This window comes from Acomys russatus, chromosome 13, assembly GCF_903995435.1.
Source record: "Acomys russatus chromosome 13, mAcoRus1.1, whole genome shotgun sequence".
NCBI classification, from domain to species: domain Eukaryota; kingdom Metazoa; phylum Chordata; class Mammalia; order Rodentia; family Muridae; genus Acomys; species Acomys russatus.
In genome coordinates this window covers 18,943,357-18,962,551 of record NC_067149.1, presented here as the reverse complement: position 1 = coordinate 18,962,551, position 19,195 = coordinate 18,943,357, and the positions used below count along the sequence as shown (strand labels likewise).

Below are 19,195 nucleotides of genomic sequence, written 5' to 3'. Positions count from 1 at the left end.
AGACAGTGCTCTTAATCTCTGAGCCATCTCTTCAATCCAAGATCACACGGTACAGAATATGCATTATGATTCCCAAAGGGAGGAAAGGGAGCATAGTGAGGAAATACTGGATCAAACCAAGAATGAAACCCAGCAGAGCAAACCCCAAATTCTGTATATCTCTATCTGATGTCAAACCACACTTTCAGATCTCTGGCTCCTTTTAGCTTTGTTGACTGCAACACACTTCTCTCTCTCTTGGGCTGGCTTCACAACAGGTCTATAGCTCTTCTTGGCAAGTATCTCACGACTTTAGCATCTCCAACATCTTGGGGTCTCCAACACAATCCAGCAATCCAGGCTTTACCTTCACAGCTTGGCCTTGGCCTCTCTAGGCCTCTATACAGGGACACCTTTGATACAGGTGTGGCCTCAGCAGCTTTCTTTAGTTGAGTGCAAAGACTGCATACCTCTTTCTTTTAACCTTGACTCTGAAGCCAGAACCACCAGATGGAAGCTGCCAGGTTCTGTTGCGGGAATGTGGCCTCCCTCCTTCAATTACATTGTATCAGCTTTCTGTTGCTGGCTGTTTACTTCGCTGCTTAAGCTTTTCCTTAATTCTTTTTCACAAGTTGGAAACGTAGTCCAGTAGGGTCTTGCCCTGAGGTCACCACTCTCTTTATTCCATTTATCATTAGGCTTTTCTTTATAAACTTTTTCTCTCCTAGAGCACTGAGCTTGGCTCCAAAGTTACATTTCTTGGTGCTACTTTTCTCCTCAAACTACATTTTGTGTTTTTCTTGCTCAGCTTACTCCTTTTCATTATAGATATACATAAGAGTGACCACAAATAACCATGCAACACAGACAATACTAAGTTATCTTGAAATCTCTTCTGCCAATGTCTTCAATTTGGCTTCAGGCAGATTTTTTAGGACAAGGGCAAAAGCAGCTACATTCTTTGCCAAAATATCGTTAAGAATGGTCTTTAGACCACTTAGTGATCTCTTTCCCCTCTGAAATATCTTGAACTGGGCTGTTGTAATTCACATTGCTGTCTGCACTGTTTTTCGTGTTCCTACTAGTGTGACCCATTAAAACCCATGTAAAGCATTCAACTGCTTTCCTAATCCAAACCCACATTCCTACAACAAGCAGCATGGTCAGGCCTGTCACAGCAATACCCCAGTCACTATTCTGTTGCTGTGAAGAAACGCCATGACCAAGGCAACTCTTAGGAAGGAAGGCATTTAATTGAGGGTTTGTGTTAATCCCATCACGCGAGAATAAGATCACTGCCACAGCTTTTGAACCAATTTTGAAGCAAGCTTTAATTAAATACTGGTCAGGAAGATGGACTCTGGCCAGGTCCATTTCAAAGTTCGCAGAAAATGGCCACAAGTCACATTTTGCAAAGGCTTATAATGGCAGGCTATGTATTTCCCATCAGGTCCAGTCAGGGGCAAGCATGTATGCTGACATACTTCCAACTGTATACCTCCCGCCTACATCCATTCAAGGGAAAGCATATATCCTGTTGTATTTCCTTGCCTACATACCTCCTATCTACACGCGATCAAGCACATCTTGTCAGTTGGGTCAAACAAACTTATTTATGGGAGTGAAAACTTGTGGCTTGTTATCTTACATAAATAGCCTCCAGGACTTCAGGAAGTATCTGTCCTTGGGCAAGGGGCTTACAGCTTAGAGGCATTTTTGTTTTATGGATCTCTTAGGCACAGTAATTAAAGCATAAAACATAATTTTGGCTCTCACATTTGCTTACAGTTTCAGGAGCTTAGGCCATTATCATCATGACAGGAAGCATGTTAGCAGGCAGGTGTGGTACTGGAGAAGTCACTAAGAGCTACATCCTGGCCAGGTGTGGTGGCACACCTTTAATCCCACTTGCAGGTGACCAGTAGAAGGTATCAACTGGACCCCCTCGCCTGATGTTGTAGGACATAGGGGAACGAACATCTAGAGTGTGGTTCTGGCCAGGGCAAGCTTGCCTCCTTACTGTTTACTTTTTACACACAGGGAAACTGAGGCAGGGGATGGAAAATTATTTATACCAAATTTATTTCACAGCTGGTACAAGATGGGGTCAAGATATGATACTAGTGTGGTCAGTCCCTAGTGTTACCCTATTAGCACAGCTGCAGTTTGATCAAAGAAAGAAGTTGGGAACCAGGCTTTGGAGCCCAGAGCTGGAAGGCAGCGCTGTGGGGAGAGGTGGGAGGGCATGGGCTTCCTCTCTCAATATGGAGGTTGTAAAGCTTGGGCAGGACTCTTTAGGGAAGGACCATGGCAGTGTCCTGCCAGCTATATGCAAGTTTGAATCCTAGCCCAGGGCTGGATGCAGCTCAGCAGTAGGACCCTGCTTATGTATGCACTAGGACGTCCATCATGGTTACCAGCATCCGCATTCTCTCTTTGGGGGTGAGCATCCCAGTCCTGAAAGCTGTTTGACCCTGCCTGCAGTACGTCCTCTTCCCAACCTTGGTTTCCCCATCCAAGAAGGGAGCAGATGGACTGACCTTGCCAAAAAACCCTTTGCGCCGGCACCAGGCTGAGGCGTGAGCAGCGGCGCAGCCTCTGGGCACAGCAGAGGGAGGTTAAAGCACATGGTTTCTTGTCTGAGGCCACCCATGTGACCTGAGCGGGCAGGGTGCCAAGGGGCTTGCTGTTGGGACCATTAGTAACCCTGTCTCGCTTTTACCACCCCAGGAGCTCCCTGGAGACCGGAAGCAGCCTCTCCACTGACCGATACAGGTACTGTCCTGCATCTGCCTCTCCTGTCTCAGGGCCACCAAGGCCTGTATTTTCTGAATGAATGCTCTTGGGGTGGAGAGGAAGCCTTGGAGGTGGTGAAAGTTGACCTTCCCAGTAGGAGGTCCCCCAGCTCTCCTAGACACCTGAGGAAAATACACCCCCAGAAAATACATACAATTAAAGCACATCCTCCAAGCAAGGGCTTAGCCCAAGGCCTCCCCAAGAACAGAACTGAGGTTCCCCTGGAGGTCAGCCTGTGCTGAGGCTGATTGCTGCAAGATCCATGGCTGGAGTCCCCTGAGGAGCAGCCTGCAGCAGGCAGTTCCCATGACAACCAAAGCTGGAGTTGGTGAGAGCCAGGGATTTCCATTGATTGGCAGTGTGTGCGAGCTGGGGGCATGGCGCTGCTGTCTCTGTATGCTTCAGACCCCAGTGTTCTTATCCAGGGTCTTCAAAAAGAGTGCACTCCATTTTCACCCACAGAGCTTAGATACTCAGCTGGGCATGCAGCTCAGTTGGTAATGGTTGCTTAGCATGTGGAAGGCCTTGGGTCTAATCTTCATAAATCAAGAGTGGTAGTGCACACTTGCAATCCCTGTATTTGAAAAATGGAGGCAGAGAATCTAAAGTCCCAGATCCTCCTCAGCTGCACAGCAAGCCCGAGGCCAGCCTGGGCTACTTTAGACTCTGCCTCAAAAACAAACAAATACATCCAACACCTACCCAAAGAAGGATTAGATATTTGTCCCCTGCCTTTGCCAGGACCTGAAGAACGTTGCTCCCTCTATCATGTGCAGAAGTGACTCTGAGAACTGTGTGCGTGGGGTAAGGGGGGCGTGTTTTAATGTGATGTGACTAGGGTTGGGGTCCATCTGTACTGTATTATAGAATTTGAAGTTGGCTGTCCCATTTGGAGTTGTATTGTGAGCCACTCCCAGAAAAAGACCCAATGTGCAGGACTGAGGGTGCAGGGTGGGGGTGGGGATGGCCACTCAGGAACTAGCCTTCTGGAAGAAGAGAGGAGACTCATGGGGTGTGAACCCATCACTGGGCACACTAAACAGGGTCAGACCTGTATGTCAGGAAACAGGCAATGTTATATAGAAATGTGAAAGTTATAGTAAGCAATTCCTAGCCCTTGAGTGTACACATAGCAACGGGGCAGTCTCTGTTCACATTTTCAGATTTGAGCATTGCCCCAAGATGTGAGGATCAAGAGCTGTGTGGTACACACCATAATGTACACAATCCTGTTATGTACACTCCAGTGACACCTGCTACTATAGCAGATTTACTTAATGAAAGCCAGTGAGATAGGACAGTCGTGTCCCTTTGACGGACACGTCTTGTTCAGTGTCTGCCAGAAAGACAGAGCTGGGATCTGAGCCTTGGGGTCCTTGTGTACGTGCTGTCCCGATTCCACCCACATGTGTGACACACTTGACACACCAGTATCTCACGCACTTATCGGAATCTTGCATACATGAGATCCAGAACGTTTTCAGTATCCTCACACTTGCCCATGGGCTTCCACACACCAGTACCAGGGCATGCCAGGACCATAACCCACTTTAGGACATACACAGTCCATGCTCACACTTAGATGCACCTACAGTTTCCACCCCAGGCTGACTCGGGGTACCCTCGTGTCTATGTGTATCATGGCATGGCTGCGCCTGGCCCCAGAGAAAAAGCATCAAGAAACTCCTGTGAGCAGCCGAGCCTCTGTCACTTTCTCAAACCCAGTAGAATTGCTAAGAGCAGTATCTTCATCTGCATGATCCACTTTGCCATCCCAGCAGTCATGGGGTGCCTACTAGAGGAAGAGCCAGAAAGCTCTGGAATGAAGGAAGAAAGGGTGAATGGAGCTCTTGATTCAGAATATGTGAGAACTGGGTGAGGCTGACCGAGTCCCCCACTGACTCAGTATGGCTGTACAGTTCACATCAAAGCGAGCCTGAGCTCTCTCCAGACCAGACAGAGCCGTGGCTGGGTTAGCCCTTTGCTCCCTAGAGGGCAGAGTTGGGGATCAAAGGAAGGCTAAGGCAGTCACCCCCCCCAATCTGATTCCTAAGTATCTGTAGGTGTCAAACCCTTAGGATACCACAGCCGAGGTCCTGTCACCCTTGCAGAGCTTCTGTGTGTGTGTGTGTGTGTGTGTGTGTGGCCTGGCAATAAAGGCACAAACTCCTTTCTTAGTGTAATATACTGGGGAGGGAGTGACAGGGGCTGTGAAGGAAAAGGGTAAATGGCAGAGTGACCAGAGGGCAATTAGAGGAAGTGGTTCTGAGGAATGCTGGTTAGCCTGGGGTGGGGGGTGGGGGGTGGCATGGGGAAGGGGAATATGGGCAGGATCAGCATCTCTGCTGGGAACAGCTAGTACAAAGGCCCTGAGGTGGGGTGTGTTCAGCATGTTTGTAGCACAGCAATAAAACAGATGCAAAATGACATCTGCTGAAATATCTGCCACCTGGCTGTGGCATATGACCTGCTTTGGAATCCTCACAGCCCCCTTGGGTCTGCCAGAGCAGCTCCTTGTGCCAATTCCAAACATGAGAAAGATGGACCCAGAGAGATCAGAAACACTGGACGAAATGCATGACTCGGACCCAGGGCCCATGACTGCACCCCTCCAGCCAGAGGGGTGCCTCTGTGGCTTTCTTAAGTGGCACAAGTCTGCAAGTCTCTGAGAAAGTGTGTTTCAAGCTCTGGTGGAGGGGTGCCACAGGCCTCTCCCTGCCCCACCCTCCCCACCAAGGTTCTGAAGGCTCCCGCAGCCTGGGAAATCAGAAACAAAGGTCCCAGCCAGTAATTGCCGCCTTTCACAGGCAGAGCCAGCTTCCTCTGCCACACACGTGAGAGGGAAGCCAATGTCCTTGTCCCAAGGAGGGGCTGGTGGCACTCTGGGTGGGGGAAGGGAAAAGCATAAGCCACCTTGGCAAACAGGCTCATCTCTCAGGCAGATGGCCACCTCGCCTTCCCTGCCTGCCCCCCAGCTGTCTTCCTGCTTAGGAAGCAGAAGGTCCTGCTCAGCTCTGAGAATGCTGGTGTAACCCTCCCCCAGCCTCAGGCCAGTGCATGCAGTGGAGCTTGCTGTGGCTCCTGCAGCCAGATAGCTCCAGGCACCCACTCCCTAGACCCACTTTCTCAGCCTAGCACTCCCAACAAAGGAGTCAGGGCCTAGGATCCTTGTTATGAACCGAGTAGCATAATTGGTAGCATCTAATCTGGTAGCATAATTTGGTAGCACTGCTGGTGACTACCAAACATTTCTCCAGACATTATCCAGTCATCTCTGGTTGAGAACCACTGTTCTAGATGCAAAGCTTGCTGGTGGCCGCAGGTGAAAACACCCTGCCAGAATAGATGCCTTGCTTGGCTTTGTACAGGATGGATCTCCACCCTGCCCCTAGGAGCCAGGCCTTGTAGCTCAGGGTGCACAGAGCTCAGACTCTTTGAGCATCAGGTCTCTCCTGGCTGCTGGACCCGGAGCTCTGTGTATACATCTTGAGCACAGGATGTTCCCTAAGCCTCTGTTCCGTCATATGTAGGGAGAAAGTGACCTTCTTTGTAAAGATGTGAGTTGATACAGATTTGGAGCCTAAGGTGGCCAAGTGAGTGTGGCACTTAGGAAAGTCCCTTGGGTTCTGAGATTGTCCCAGTGGCCTTCTAAGGTCCTTACACTTCACCCTGCTGGTGGTGGAGCAGCTGCTGGTGCAGACATTGATTGAAAGATGTGGTCCCTCCCGGGTGGGGTGGGGGGTGGGGGGTGCACTCCAAGCTGATAAAGGAAGCTGTGGGTCAGATATGAAGAGGCAGGTATCCAGGAGGAATCACACACAGTGACAAGGGAGGCTGTGCTGCTTTATTGAGACATCTAGGGAAGGTAGGCATCTGAGAAGTAATAGGGGTAAGGTCTGGTGGGAGGCATTCCTAGCAGAGAGAAACGCACACTAGGCTAAAATGCTGCATCAAGGGGGAAAAGGGGGACAGCTAGGCTGCGTGTCTAAGTTTCAGAGGAGTCAGACCACTGGCAGAGTCACCAACAGTTGCTTGGTAAGGAACACTGCCTTTATTCTGAGTGTAGCAGTGGGAGTGGGGGTGGGGTGGGATCATGTTGGTGTCTGGAACCAAAATGATGCATTAAGGTCACTGGCTGGTATGTGAGGAATAGGCCACTGGGGTTGGTATAGAAACCAGCCAACCAGCTAAGGGGCAAGAAAGGAGACAAGACAGAGGGTGGATTCTGTTTCTGGGCTGTAGCTACCAGGCCTCATGGTCCACGGAGTCCTCCACTCAGCCTGGGAAACAATGCCTCTGTTTGGCCATGGCCCCTCAACTCAGCCACTGCCCTCCCACCCTCCCTCATTAGCCACAGGAGTCTCTTCCAGCAGCCAATGAGCAGCTGTCATTGCGGTTCCATTTTAGATTTTATCAATGTGTTCCTGTCGCCTGGGCAACGGAGCTGGCGGCCTTGTCAGTCTTTTCTACTGCCTTTCAGAGCCCAGTTACCCCCACCACAAGCACCATGTGGCTATGCGGTGAGTTTTCAGTCTTGCAGGCCAGGCAGGGATTCCTCCACATGTAATTTATCTGGCAGCAGAGGCCACTGTCTGTCTGTCACCTGGACCCTCCCTCCCTGTTCCCCTCAGCCTGTCTTGTCCCTGCCATTCAGCCAAGGCAGGTGGGTGGACACTGGCTCCCCATCAGAACCCTGGCCTAGTTGGAAAAAGAGCTGGCAGAGAAGCTGCAGAAGCCACCGTACACAGGCTCCTCGGGAAGATGGACTGGGGGCCCCCGCAGCTTAGCATAGCCAAGGATACTCTGGCTTGCTCTGGGGACCCCCACAGGAGCCCCCAGAAGCACTGGGCACCAGAGAAAGCAGCAGCGTGAGCCTACCCAGTGAGAGCGTGCACGCGGATGAGCTGCAGGCTTTTGTGCTTGCTGCTCTTTGTATTGGAAGCGCGCACTGTGTGAGCTGCACCAGGCAGGGCTGGGCCATGTGAGAGGGGCCGTGGCAGGGACCAGCAGCCAGGCCTCCACCTCCCAGCAGCCCCTTGCTGTGTCTCTCTGGAGACACCACTGTAGTCCACTAGAGACTGGAAAGTGAAAATGCTCAAGTTCAAGGCCTTCTGCCTGGATTACTGGCAGTTCCTGTGCCTGCAGCCGTTGCATGGGGCCTATAAAAGGTAAGCAGACCCTCCTTTGCAGAGGACCTGGGCCTTGAGGGCAATGGGACCTAGAAAGTTCACCCCAAGTCTGTGCAGCTGCAAGACTGTCTTATCTTAGCTCAGGGTCCCCGCCACTGGCCAGGAATGTTGGTGGCACTTAGCACAGTCCACTCTGAAACTTGCCTTAACAACTTGGCTCCTCTCCCTCTAGCTTGCCACTAGAAAGGGTTCTGCAAAGGCATGGTTCTTTGACTCTGCTAAAGTACAGCACTGCAGCACAATTCTTGCTGCTGGGTCAGCCCAGGGAGCCGGTGAGGTGCTGAACAGGTCTGACTCCCAGGAAAGCAACGACGGGAGCCAGAAGCTCCTAGCCTGTAAACACAGTATTGGCTGACTTCACCACTGAGCACAGAGGGCACACTGGGAGATACCTGGCCTGGAGGTCAGGGGACTGAAGTTGAAGCATCTTCCCTCCAAGTGCCACCAGGGGCAGGTCATCACTTTTCTTCTTTGAGTGCCAGTTTCCCCATCAGCAGGGATTTGGACCTAACAACTGTAGTGAGCAGGACTTGAATGTTGTTTTCTTACAGTGACAAGGACTGCAGAGGCTGCAAGTCTGTGTGTGTGTGTGTGTGTGTGTGTGTGTGTGTTTACAATGGCTGTGAGTATGTGTATAGAGGGATTGTAAATCTTTGTGTATATCTGTGTAAAGTATATATAAAGCATTTAAATGTGCATGTGTGCATGTGTGTGGTCTCCATGCACACCTTCCTTGAGTCACTCATGCTGTGTCCTGCAGGAAGGTACCCTGTGGCCATGGAAGGGTCATCTGAATGGCTATAATTACAGACTTCGAGGAACAAAACTATCTCATCTACTCTAGGGGAATTACTTTCTGATCTCACTCTGTGAAGTCCATGGCCATTAGTATGCACACAGTTCTGGGAAAGTGTGGGAGCTTTGCTTTCACTCCCAGAGCGCTTTCTTGGAGGAGAGTACTGAGGGTCCCACAACCACCACAGAAAGGAAGTCTGCATACTTGGGTGAGTGCCAAGCAGTGAGACTTCTCCTGCATCTGATTACTCTAGCCACATTAGCTCTAGGTGCCCATGCCAGGGCCTCAGCACACAGCACATGCAGCTGGAAGGACTTTTGTCTCTCAGGTTGTATGTGTAGCCCCTCTAGGGCTGAATGCCCTGTGTGCCCAGGACCACCTGTGCCTGGTCCTCACTGTGTGTGTGTGTGTGTGTGTGTGTGTGTGTGTGTGTGTGTGTGTGTGTGTAACATTATACTCTGTTGCTAATCTGCTAATACTGCCAGAAAAACACAGTAAAGCCCTTCATGAAAGTGAGTCAAGTGAGACACAAACACAGAGCTGTGGCCTATGGCCTGGGGATTAAAACTCAGGTCTCTCTGTTCTGAGACAAACTTTCCCAGTTATCTATAGCTTCAGGCCATGCAGATGCCAGGGCCCTGGGATAGGTAGAGAGGAAGGGGATCAGATCTTGTCAGCTATAGAAGGCATGTGGTCAGAGCTCTGGCAGAGTAGAGGGTCTGGGCCTGAGTTGGGTTTCCAGAAGTGACCTCTTAGAGTGGGGGCCATGTCTGAGGGTCTACGCTGGGGGTCCCAGCAGAGAAAGGCACAACACTGGACAGGCCTAAGGACTTTGAAAGAGCAGGGGGTCTTCGGGACGTGACAAAAGCCACAGGATAATCAAGGATGGATGTTGTACTATAATCACTGGAGAGCCCATTAAGGATCTTGGGTGTGGCCAACCCAGGTTTACACTCAGGGCCACATGGTCCAAGAGTGAAAGACCAAGCTAACAGCAGCCCCTCCCACCCATCCATGTGGCAGGCTCTTATTCCTCCAGGGCTCCCAGCCTGCCAAGGGAGACCCACTTACAACAGCTGCAAGAGTCTGCAACATGAGGGAGGCCTCCAGGAGGATCTGGGAAGGCTTAGTGTTGGCGATAACATCTGAACTGCACCTGAGGGTAGGCACTGGATTTGGTTGCCAGGACAGGGACAGCACCGGACTGGGAAGTACTTGTATATTTAGAGTAATCAAAGGTGAGGTGGGAGCACTGGGGAATTTCAGGGAAGGAGGTTATAAAGAAAGGCAGGATGGCGATTTCAACGCTTAGGCCCTGACAACCTGCTCCATTGCAGGCACTGACTCTGAGCACCAACTCCATGTAGTGGGGAATGGGTACATCCCACTTTCTAGGTGAGAAAACTGAGGTATAGGGGGATTTACTGGGTCTGTAGTTAAAAGGTTGGTCAGTAGTACAGCCATAAGCCACTGGCTGCTCACCGAGTGCTGGTGGCTATCACTTTGGTGACCACCATGCCCAGGGCAGGGGGTTAGTCCTCTCTCCTTCTACTGCTCACCACACCAGGATATGGTGTATCATTAAAATAGGCAGGAACTTTGGATGCAGCCAGCTCCTGCCTGGGCTGGAGCTTTGGGAAGTCGCCCTTTCATTCTCTGATGCTCTTTCTACTGGGGAGACTCCAAAGTGGCCAGATCTGCTAAACCTACCTCTAAAAACTCTTTGGGGACTATGGAAAAGAGCATGAGAGTGCCGGAGGCTGTGTACCTAGTCGGGCTTAGCAAGTGCCTGCGCAGCCCCAGGGGCTCTCCTCACAGAGGCTTTGAGCACAGCCGCTTGGCGGTTTGCCTGATGCCATATTTCCTTGTTTAAAACTGCGACCCAAAACTTAAAGAGTATGAAAAGGGTGTTGTGCAGACAATGCATAATTAACCACTTCTAAACACAGGGTGTGCCAGGCTCCCTTGAAGCTGTTAATTATTCTTCATTAGTGATCTTAAATTAATGTAGACTGATTCTGGAGCCCCGCCAGTGGCTGGGCCTGGTTGGAGTATGTGACTTCTTTCAGCCAGAAACCATATCGCACTGTTCAGGAATGCCTCTGCTTTCTGCTGCCGTGGGTAGGGAGCTACAGACCCTTCATCCATGATAGGAGAAGGACCTTCTCCCAAGTCCTCTGCCTGGTCAGATCTGAGGCCACTGTTAATGAAATAAGCCAGATACAGAGAAAACAAAGAAAGAGCTTTCTGTCCCCCGGCTTCCACAGAATGGCCCTGTGCATACTCTCAAGTCTCATCTTGCCTACACCCAGACCCCAACAGGACCTCAGGTCAGGAGCCTGCATTTCCAGGCACAGTTTGGTAACTTTGCTAATACAAAAGATGAGTTTCCACATTTTAAACTTGAAATACAGAGCACTGTGCTCTGCTATTTGCTTTAAACATTTTATTGTAAAATATGCTAACATAAAACTTGCTATTCAAAAGAAAAATAGCTGGCCTAGTGGCAGTGCACACCTTTAAACCCCAGTACTCAGGAGGCAGAGGCAGGCATATCTCTGTAAGTTCAAGATCCACATAGTGAGTTCTAGGACATCCAGAGCTACTTCGTGAGACCCTGTCTCAAAAACAAACAAACAAACAAACAAACAAAGAGTTTTTATTATTTCCTCATGTTGCCAAAGCTGGCCCTGAACTGGGCTCAAAACACCATCCTGCCTTAGCCTTCAAGTGCTAGGAATACAGATGTGCATCACTGTAAACGTCCCCATGGTAATCAATTCACTGTGCCCTGTGGAGCATATTCACACTTGTGCAGCCATCCCCTCCCCCATCTCTAGAATGTTCCCAGTTTCCCAAATCAAGACTCTGTCCCCATTAAACGCTGATCCCCAGCCCCTCCCATGGCCCCACAGTGCTACTTTCTATTATTGGGGACCCCCCCTACACACTATCTTAAGGGTTTCCATTGCTATGAAGAGACATCATGACCAAGGCAACTCTTAAAGGATATCTAAACTGGAGCTGGCTTACAGTTCTGCCATGCTTACATGGCAGAAAGCATGGCGGTGTCCAGGCAGACATGGTGCTGGAAGAGCCAAGAGTTGTACACCTTAATCTGAAGACAGCCAGGAGGAGAGTAGAGTTCCACACTAGGCAGAACTTGAACATAGGAGACCTCAAAGCCACACGCCCTCCCCGCCCCCCCTCGCAATGATACACTTCCTCTAACAAGGCCACAGCTCCTAATAGTGCCGCTCCCTACAACCAAGCATTCACACACACGAATCTGTGGGGTCCATATCTACTCAAACCGCCACACCCACCCACGTTTTTATCCTTGAGAGACTTCTTATTCCATTCGTTATACTGTCTTCAAGGCCTTTCTACAGTCTAAAATATGCAACTGCTGCCTTCCTTTCTAATGCTGAATCTACTGGAAGTCTCCACCCTGTTTGCTTCTATCTGCTGCGCAAGTTACTCTTAGTTATGAGGCATGGAGGCAAGTCCAAGTCCCAGGACTTGGGAGGTAGAGGCAGAAGCAGAGGAATATCTGTAAGTTCAAAGCCAGCCAGGGCTATATAGGGAGGCCTTGTGTTAAAAATAAATAAATAAAATTGCAACTTGTTTTTGCAGTCAGTATTTTGAGGGTTTGTTTATTCAATACCAGAGAGAAAATTCCTTGTGTACACTAGGCAAGTGTTGTTCTACCATTGAGTTCTAACCCCAACCCATTCGTTCAACAAAATAGCTGCATAATTAAAGTTATAGTCAGGGCAGTGATTCATTCTTGCTTGTGCTTCCTAGCTCTTGAGCTGTGGCACTCCTGTGCATGTATGCTGGGTGTGTGAGTGAGAGCCTTCAACTTTGCTGGGCTTAGCAAGGTCACTTTCTAAAGCGGTTGTGGCAGCATGTGGGTGAGCGTTAGCTCCACATTCTTGCTAAGCTGGGTATTAAAAGCCTCGTCATGTTTTTATTGTAAAAGTTAAGAGGAAGAGTGAGATGAAAAGTGTGTCAACGGTGTGGAATTGCCTCAGGGGCTCTCAGCATTTAGCAGAGTGGTGTAATGTCACTCGCTTAAGCTTTTGCTGTGGGATTCCAGTTCCCTAGGAGAGGGACCTCAAGGGGCCCCCTCCCTTTTACATGCTGGTCTTGTAGCCTCTCCTCCAAACACACTGTTTAGGGGCACGAGCTCACAGCATACCAATTGTCCACTTACTTCCTGAAGGCTGGCTTTACGAGTCAGAACACTAAGGTGTAAGGCTGCTCCCCAAACTATGGTCACCATATAGGGCTCAGAGGCTCCTGGGGCATGGCTGAAAAGGGGCTTGACAGGGCCTTAAGGGAACACAAGCACTTCCAGCTCACCAGGTCTTAGCTCGTGGCTCCCACTGTCCAACCCAAGGGCCCCTGCGGCTCATGGTAATCCGTCATAAGAACTCTCCCTGTCACTGAGGTGTAGGTGTTACGTGTTGGTGCTACTTGAATGAATGACAGCTTGTCTAGTAAGTACTGCTGGGTTGGACTTGTGGCTCGGTGGCAGAGAGCTTGCCTAGCATGCCCAAGGCCAAGATTCCATCCCCACAACTGCATGGCAGATGGGTGGGTGGGGACCACAAAGTGGTGGTTGCTGCTCTTCTGGAGGACCTGAGTTAGGGGGCTGGAGAGATGGCTCAGAGGTTAAGGATACTGACTGCTCCTCCAGAGGTCCTGAGTTCCATTCCCAACAACCACACAGTGCCTCACAGCCATCTAGAATCTGACCTGATGCCCTCTTCTGGCCTGCATGTGTACATGCAGGCAGAGCACTGTATACATAGTAAATAAATAAATCTTTTTTTAAAAAGAGGACCTGAGTTAGGTGCCAAACACCCATGTTGGGAGGCTTACAATAGCTGTTAACTCTAGCTCCAAGTGATCTAACACCCTCCTTTGGACTCCACAGACAACTGAACACGCACACATGCGGGGGGGCGGGGAGGGGAGAAGAAGGAGGAGGAAGTAGAGGAGAGGAAGGGAGGGAAAGAGTTATTATTGGTTTGAAGAGACATAAAGACCAAGGCAACTTATAAAGGAAAGCATTTAACTGAGGATTTACTTACAGTTTCAGAGGGTGAGCCCATGACCATGATGGCCAGGAGCAAGGCAGCAGGCATGCATGGCACGGGAACAGTAGCTGAGAGCTTACATCTTATCTTTTAACTGGAGCCAGAGACAGGGCCTAGTGTGGGCTTTTGAAACCTCAATACCCACCCTCAGTTGCAAACTTTCTCCAACAAGGCCACACCTTCTAGTCCTTCCCCAAACAGCTCCACCGAGTAGAGAGCAAGAATTCAAGTATATGGAAGCCATTCTCATTCATACTACCACACACACATACACACGGAGACAAACAGATGCACACACACGAGCTCGTGCATATTCTCTCTCCCCCCCCCTCAAAAACTTACAAAAAAGAAAGAAAAGAAAGCCTGGCAGTGGTGGCGCATGCCTTTAATCCCAGCACTCGGGAGGCAGAGGCAAGCAGATCGCTGTGAGTTCAAGGCCGGCCTGGTCTACAAAGTGAGTCTAGGACAGCCAAAGCTACACAGAGAAACCCTGTCTCAAAAAACAAAAACAAAAACAACAACAAGAAAAAAAAAAAAAAAAGAAGAAAGAAAGAAAAAAAAAAGAAAGAAAGAAAGTGGGCACTTAGGCACATGCCTGTAACCCCAGCACTTGGGTGGGAAGGCAGAGACAGGCAGATTGCTGTGAGTTCGAGGCCAGCTTAGTCCACTAAGCGAGTCCAGGACAGCCAAAGCTACACAGAGAAACCCTGTCTCAAAAAGAGCAATAAGTATATTTAAAAGAAAAGAAAGACAGATAATTGTGGTCCCCATATTTCAGACCAGAAAGAAGATTGAGTCTAGAGAAACTAAATTAGTTCCCTGATGATACAGAGGTGTCATACAGTCAGCTTGCCCAGGCTAGGCTGCTTTAGTCGTTATCCATACTGATTAAACTCCCTGGATCTCCGTATTATTGTTGTTGCTGTTACTACACAGCAAATTAATGCAGAGCCTAGTAGTTTAAACCAACAGTTCTTTTCTTTTGAGCAGGGACTGTTTTATGTACTGTCCCCTGGGGCATCTTGAGGCCTGTGGTTGGATTCCTAGAAGCACCCCATACCCCATTCCCACCCCTATCTTGCCTATTTGGTTCTCTCCTTGTAATCCAGGCTTCCTCACACCTTAATGCAGCAGTTCTCAACCCATGTGTCCCAACCCCTTTGGCAAACCCCATCTTCAAAGATATTTACGCTATGATTCATAACAGTAGCAAAATTACAGTTATGAAGTAGCAATGAAAATTTTATGGCTGGGGGTCATGACAACATGATGATCTGTATTAAAGAGCTGCAGCATTAGAAAGGTTGAGTAATGCTGCATAAGAAAGTAGTATAAAGGGGCGACTGAGAGGAACAGCCCAGTAGGATATTTTATCACTTTGTGTGTCCAGACTTCAGAAGACACCTGCATCACATTGCACTGTCACAAAGTCCTTCCCACCGTGGGAGGGTATTAAGATGTTGCATCTCCTGGCCTAGACCATGGCGGTGGGCATTTTTGGAAACAGAGTTATCCGTGTTGATTGCAGCAAGTCATTTTCTTACCATGATGTTCAGGTCCCTGAGCTGAAATGAGCTTAGGAAGGTTGCTGATGGGGAGAAAGGGAAAAAGTGCTGGAAACCCAGTTGGTCCTATGCAAGTGCAGGTGCTCTTATCAATGAAGTTCTAAGTTCAGACCGAGGTGATTATTGAGAGAAATCACTTCCTCCAAGAGAGGGAAGGATCTGAGTTATACTGTGGAGCTAGAAGCTGAGAGAGGACTAACCAGGCTCACAAGGAAAGGCAATGTGCCCTGGGGAAGGATTTAAGAAGAAGAGTGTGAACAGGTCACTTGTTAAGGGCTGTGGAGAATGCCCAAAGGCACCAGTCATGGTGGCCCACACCTTTAATCCCAGCTCCAGGAGGCAGAGACAGGTGGATCTCTGAGTTTGAGGCCAGCCTGGTCTACAGAGCAAGTTTCAGAACAGCCAGGGCTGTCCAGAGAAACTCTCTCAAAAAAGAGAAAGAAAAGAAAGGAAGGAAGGAAAAGAAGGAAAAAGAAAGGCTACAGGCAAGGAAACAGAGGATCATGGAGCTCCTTGGGAGTTCAGGGACTCCACAGGAAGTTGGGAAAGTGGAGCCAGGGCAGGGAAACTTCACTCTGGATGGCTACGTGCAGCCTCACAGCACTGAACAAGACCTGCACAGCTGTGTTCCTCCACTTGGGTAGTTAAGTCTCAGGGCAGTTTGATTATTGGTATTCAGGCAGTGTCCCACGACTTCACACACAGGAACAGAAGCAGGAAGAAGCCTCCATAAGTGACAGCCTTCTGGTTCCATGCCATATTCCTGCTCTATGTGGGGTTCCGGTGTCTGCTCACTAGGGCTGAAGAGGGGCTCCGCAGAGGGAGTCTGCTGCAGGGCAGTGTTGAGTGCTTTGGGCTCTTGCCAGCTGCCATCTCACTTGAGGGACTTTGGCCAGTTGTCTGGCCAGTGTGTGTCAGAGGCAGGGGAGTGGGCAAGTGGGAAATCCTGCCGAGGGTCAGTTTGACTGAACTGCCAGGGTCTGGGAAAAGCTTATGCTGGCACTGTTCCAGCCTAATGAGGGAATACAAGACAGACAAGGACAGAGAGGGGAACCCACATCCTCTGGGGACATAAGGATCTCCTGGCCTCTCTAGTCTTACCAGGGTACCCAGTTATACATGGAACCAGCCCCTGGCGTGAGACACTGCAGTCCAGTCCAGGCTCTGGCACTGTCCTCTGGGTTGGCAATTTCCCTGTGGTGGTGAGGTGGAAAGGTGGTATTGAATTCAGGGAGATCTGATGCATGGGGGCATTGTTGCTGGCCAAGAACTCACTGAGTTACCACAAGAGACACTTGGTGCCTTTGGCCACTGCCAAATTGAGCAGAGGGAAGACCATGCTAGGCCAGATACCCAGCTGGTGCAGAGAAGGAGGACCCTTCCCCTCTTGGGGCCTGCTCTGTGCTGAATTATCATCCTCCTAACTTCTCATATAGGAATCATAACCCCAACTCCTTCAAAATGTGACCTGGTTTGGAAATCAAGTCTTTAGGGAGTTAAAGTAAGAAGGGGGGTGGTTGGTGGTGGCACACAGCTTTAATCCTAGCACTTGGAGGCAGAGGCAGGTGATTGCTGAGTTCAAGGCCAGCCTCGTCTACAAAGTGAGTCCAGGCCAGCCAATGCTACACAGAGAAAGCCTGTCTTAAAAAGGGGGGGGGGAGGGTAGTGATTAGGATGGGCCCTAGTCCATCTCCCTATAGGAGGAAACTTGGCACAGATGCACACAGGGAACACTGCTGTGAGGGTTGGCTGCATCCACTGCACTGGGCCACAGGTGCCAGGAATTTACATTAGAAGTATTTGGATACCCCTTCAAGGACACACTGCATGAAGTTAGTATCTGATCTGTGGGTCAGAAACAGCTGGTGCCCTTTCCTATTCGGTGGCCTCACCTTGTCCGTTGAAGGCCTGAATGGAGAAGGCTCAGTAAAGGGGACTCTTGCCTGCCTACCCATCAGCTGGGATGTCATCATTTTCCTGTCTGAGATGCTAACTGAAACATGGACTCTGGGGCCTGCACTTGTTGGCTTTGTAATCCTATGAGTAGGTCAGTGGATGGATGGATCTATTAGATAGATAGATAGATAGATAGATTCATACATGCATACACATACAAAAATATAGACAAATATGGTACATATGCATATAGATAATAATGATGCTATACACAAAGCAGGCAGAAAGGTTCTAGAAAAAAAAAAAAAAAAAAAAACAGCCCCACTGGCACCTTGATTTGAACTTCTGTAGAACGCAGGAAAGGGGGCTTTTTCATTGTCAACCTCCAGGCTGTACTAGATCAGGATCATTATGAAAAACAGAGCCATGCCTCTTAGACTCCTGGTTGAGGGGCCACATCCAGCACCTACCTCATGGCAGACAGCAGCAGGGCAAGGAAGAGTGAGAATGGGGCTCATCTTTTTCTCAGGCGTACACTCCCAATATACTCACCCTGCCCCCCAACGATAACAGTGTTGCTCCATTGAGAGGCCAGGCCTGCAGGAGGCATCACTTCTTCCAGACCCAAACACTATTGCTCTAGGGATGGGACATGAACTTGGGAAACACATTCAAACCATAGCTCAGTCCTTCTAAACCAGTCCTGGGCTTACGTCTGACTCCGTAAAGTGGGCATGAGGCCCCATCTCCAGCATATCCTGAAGCTGTGGAGCACAGGGCACGTGTACAGACAGTCACTGCTGACTCCACGTGCCCTCTGTGTAGAGGCATTAGGGACGTGGTAGAACATTCACCCAAACATGGAATTTAGGGGGATGCCAGAATACCCAGCCACGAAGTAAACAACACCATGGCCTGAAGCAAGCACAGGCTGTGGCTTGTCTCACCACCCTATCATTGTGTAATGGGAACAGCTGAAGAGACCACAGTGTCCAGGCCTGAGGCCCTCGTGTGCCTGCAGGTCTGGCTTCTGAGGGGTGCTAGTGACATGTGAGCAAATCCATCCTGTAGGCTATACAGAGCTTCATGAACTCAGTTCCCTTAGCTTAGAGCATGAGAGGCATCTTGGTGAGTGGTGTGTAGGGAGGGGTATGTAGTACGTAGGGGTATGTGGTACCTAAGTATGCACAGTATAGAGGAATGTATAGGACTGAGAGATGTAGTACCACAGTACTTGGTCTATAGGCGCGTGCAGAGATGCATATTTTCCTTATGTCTAAGGCTCCAGCGTGGCCCCACCTCATGTTCTGACTGGCCACAGGTAGGGTCCATGCCCAGAGGATCAGCTGACTGTTCTCCTTGGAAGGCCACTCTGGAAATGCATAGTACCCTTAATGTTTGTGTGCTTGGTAGATGAGCCAGGAGTTGGGGCAGAGACACTAGGTCAGTCAGCAGCTCTTCTGAGGTCTGAAGAGGAGCTGGCCTCCTTGAATCAGTACAGATGTCCTGCTGTATGTCCTAGCATGCCCTTGCTTTATGAAAGACACTCCACAACAGGAGGGTCTTGGAGTGTGTGTGTGTGTGTGTGTGTGTGTGTGTGTATGTGTGTACAGTAGTAGTAGTAATAGTAATAGTAGTGGTAATAGCAGCAGCAGCAGCAGCAGCAGCAGCAGCAGCAATGCCCCCTGCTAAGTACATGGCTAGAACACTGCCCAGGGAGAGCACCTGAGAGGAAGTGCCCTAGAGCTAAGCTTAGCCCTGAGTCTTTGTGCAACTTTCCCAAATCTGCACTTACCAAAGCTTACAACAGAGAATAGAGCTCAGAGAGTGGGTGGCACCTGCTCTTATGTTCTGATCCTGCTAGAG

At 49.7% G+C, this 19,195-nt stretch overlaps 1 protein-coding gene across 1 annotated transcript in view; it reads left to right on the top strand.

Moving 5' to 3' along the window:
• Positions 1-19,195, top strand: part of Iqsec1 (IQ motif and Sec7 domain ArfGEF 1) — a 330,930-nt gene that overhangs the window by 200,105 nt on the left and 111,630 nt on the right. Inside the window, 1 exon segment of the mRNA XM_051154905.1 lies at positions 2,710-2,754. Within this exon segment, the coding sequence (XP_051010862.1) occupies positions 2,710-2,754 (45 nt within the window).